Source organism: Seriola dumerili, unplaced genomic scaffold (genome assembly GCF_002260705.1).
Source record: "Seriola dumerili isolate Sdu_G_001 unplaced genomic scaffold, Sdu_1.0 BDQW01000783.1, whole genome shotgun sequence".
Classification (NCBI taxonomy): domain Eukaryota; kingdom Metazoa; phylum Chordata; class Actinopteri; order Carangiformes; family Carangidae; genus Seriola; species Seriola dumerili.
In genome coordinates, this window is record NW_019175038.1 from 327,470 (window position 1) to 330,386 (window position 2,917).

At 43.4% G+C, this 2,917-nt stretch overlaps 1 protein-coding gene across 1 annotated transcript in view; it reads left to right on the forward strand.

Annotated features, from left to right (window-relative positions):
- LOC111236935 (2-oxoglutarate dehydrogenase, mitochondrial-like) overlaps positions 1 to 2,917 on the forward strand; it is a 36,672-nt gene that overhangs the window by 25,080 nt on the left and 8,675 nt on the right. The window contains exons 6-7 of the mRNA XM_022765856.1: positions 196 to 311; positions 771 to 925. Coding sequence (XP_022621577.1) covers positions 196 to 311; positions 771 to 925 — 271 coding nt within the window. The remainder of the gene's footprint in view (positions 1 to 195; positions 312 to 770; positions 926 to 2,917) is intronic.

The following is a 2,917-nucleotide window of genomic DNA, read 5'->3' on the forward strand; positions in this document are numbered from 1 at the left end:
GTTTTTCCTCCATGTTGTTCCTGAGACATTTTCATCATGACTCACTCGTCTTTTCATCTGTCTGCCGTCTCTCTGTGTCTGTGCTCCCTCCATCCTTCGACCCGTCTTCACCTCCTGCCCTCTTTTTTTCTCCCATAAAACCCTCCTGCCCCTCCTCTTCCCCTCCCCTCCTGTGGTGCATCATGGGACGTGTAGGCTTCTACGGTCTGGATGACTCTGACCTGGACAAGGTGTTCCGCCTGCCCACTACCACCTTCATCGGAGGTTCAGAGAGCGCCCTCCCCCTGAAGGAGATCATCCGCCGCCTGGAGGTAAAACACTCACAGATACGTTTATTGATCACTGATTAGTCATCAGTTTAATGTCTTCAAGATGGTTTTATCACCCAGAAGCCCCTGGTTCAGCCGGGTCCTGCTTTCCTGCCTCAAACCTCAGTCATGTGACAAACGAATGTACAAACACAAACAGGAAGTTCTGTTCTTGTCCAGACGAACTTGTTTCTTCTTTGCCCCCCGAGGCCCCAGACAAGTATTTTTCCCATGATTCCTTGTGTCAGTCTTTGATGTTTGGGTGGATGCTGCATTAGAGTGGAGCAGCTGAATCATCAGGTGTTTGTATGATGTTGATGTTCTGATGATCGTTCAGTGGATTAAGAGCCTCAAGATATTGTAATTTTGAAATCAAGAAGTTTGAATTAAGTTGTGAGGTTCCCAGTCCACCCCCCCACCCCCCACCCCCTCAGTGCTGACCCTGTGGTGGTTGTGGTTCAGATGGCGTACTGTCAACACATCGGGGTGGAGTTCATGTTCATCAACGACCTGGAGCAGTGTCAGTGGATCAGACAGAAGTTTGAGACTCCAGGAGTGATGCAGTTCACTCTGGAGGAGAAGAGGACGCTGCTGGCCCGCATGATCCGCTCCACCAGGTACACACTGTTACACTGTTACACTGTTACACACTGTTACACTGTTACACTGTTACACTGTTACACTGTTACACTGTTACACTGTTACACTGTTACACTGTTACACTGTTACACTGTTACACTGTTACACTGTTACACTGTTACACTGTTACACTGTTACACTGTTACACTGTTACACTGTTACACTGTTACACTGTTACACTGTTACACTGTTACACTGTTACACTGTTACACTGTTACACTGTTACACTGTTACACTGTTACACTGTTACACTGTTACACTGTTACACTGTTACACTGTTACACTGTTACACTGTTACACTGTTACACTGTTACACTGTTACACTGTTACACTGTTACACTGTTACACTGTTACACTGTTACACTGTTACACTGTTACACTGTTACACTGTTACACTGTTACACTGTTACACTGTTACACTGTTACACTGTTACACTGTTACACTGTTACACTGTTACACTGTTACACTGTTACACTGTTACACTGTTACACTGTTACACTGTTACACTGTTACACTGTTACACTGTTACACTGTTACACTGTTACACTGTTACACTGTTACACTGTTACACTGTTACACTGTTACACTGTTACACTGTTACACTGTTACACTGTTACACTGTTACACTGTTACACTGTTACACTGTTACACTGTTACACTGTTACACTGTTACACTGTTACACTGTTACACTGTTACACTGTTACACTGTTACACTGTTACACTGTTACACTGTTACACTGTTACACTGTTACACTGTTACACTGTTACACTGTTACACTGTTACACTGTTACACTGTTACACTGTTACACTGTTACACTGTTACACTGTTACACTGTTACACTGTTACACTGTTACACTGTTACACTGTTACACTGTTACACTGTTACACTGTTACACTGTTACACTGTTACACTGTTACACTGTTACACTGTTACACTGTTACACTGTTACACTGTTACACTGTTACACTGTTACACTGTTACACTGTTACACTGTTACACTGTTACACTGTTACACTGTTACACTGTTACACTGTTACACTGTTACACTGTTACACTGTTACACTGTTACACTGTTACACTGTTACACTGTTACACTGTTACACTGTTACACTGTTACACTGTTACACTGTTACACTGTTACACTGTTACACTGTTACACTGTTACACTGTTACACTGTTACACTGTTACACTGTTACACTGTTACACTGTTACACTGTTACACTGTTACACTGTTACACTGTTACACTGTTACACTGTTACACTGTTACACTGTTACACTGTTACACTGTTACACTGTTACACTGTTACACTGTTACACTGTTACACTGTTACACTGTTACACTGTTACACTGTTACACTGTTACACTGTTACACTGTTACACTGTTACACACTGTTACACACTGTTACGCACTGTTACACACTGTTACACACTCGACACGCTGTTACACACTGTTACACACTGTTACGCACTGTTACACACTGTTACACACTGTTACACACTCGACACGCTGTCACACACTGTTACGCACTGTTACGCACTGTTACACACTCGACACGCTGTCACACACTGTTACACACTCTACACACTCTACACACTGTCACACACTGTCACACACTGTCACACACTGTCACACATCTGTCTGTTGTTCCCAGACAATGCAGAGAGTCTAGACCGAGGTAGATTAATATTAGCTACTGTCACTTGAGGGAGGGGCTGAGGGACAGCACCCACAGGAGACCGGAACTGTGTCCCACTTCATACCACTGGCTCTCCCTGTAATGCAGCATCTTCTGTAGAGAGGATCTGTGATACTACACAACAACTACACAACAACTACACAACACACACACACACAACACAACATAACGCACTGCTCTGTCAAACTGTATGAGCCTATGAAGTGAGCATTAGTTGCTGTAACATGTCATTAATGTGTGTGTGTGTGTGTGTGTGTGTGTGTGT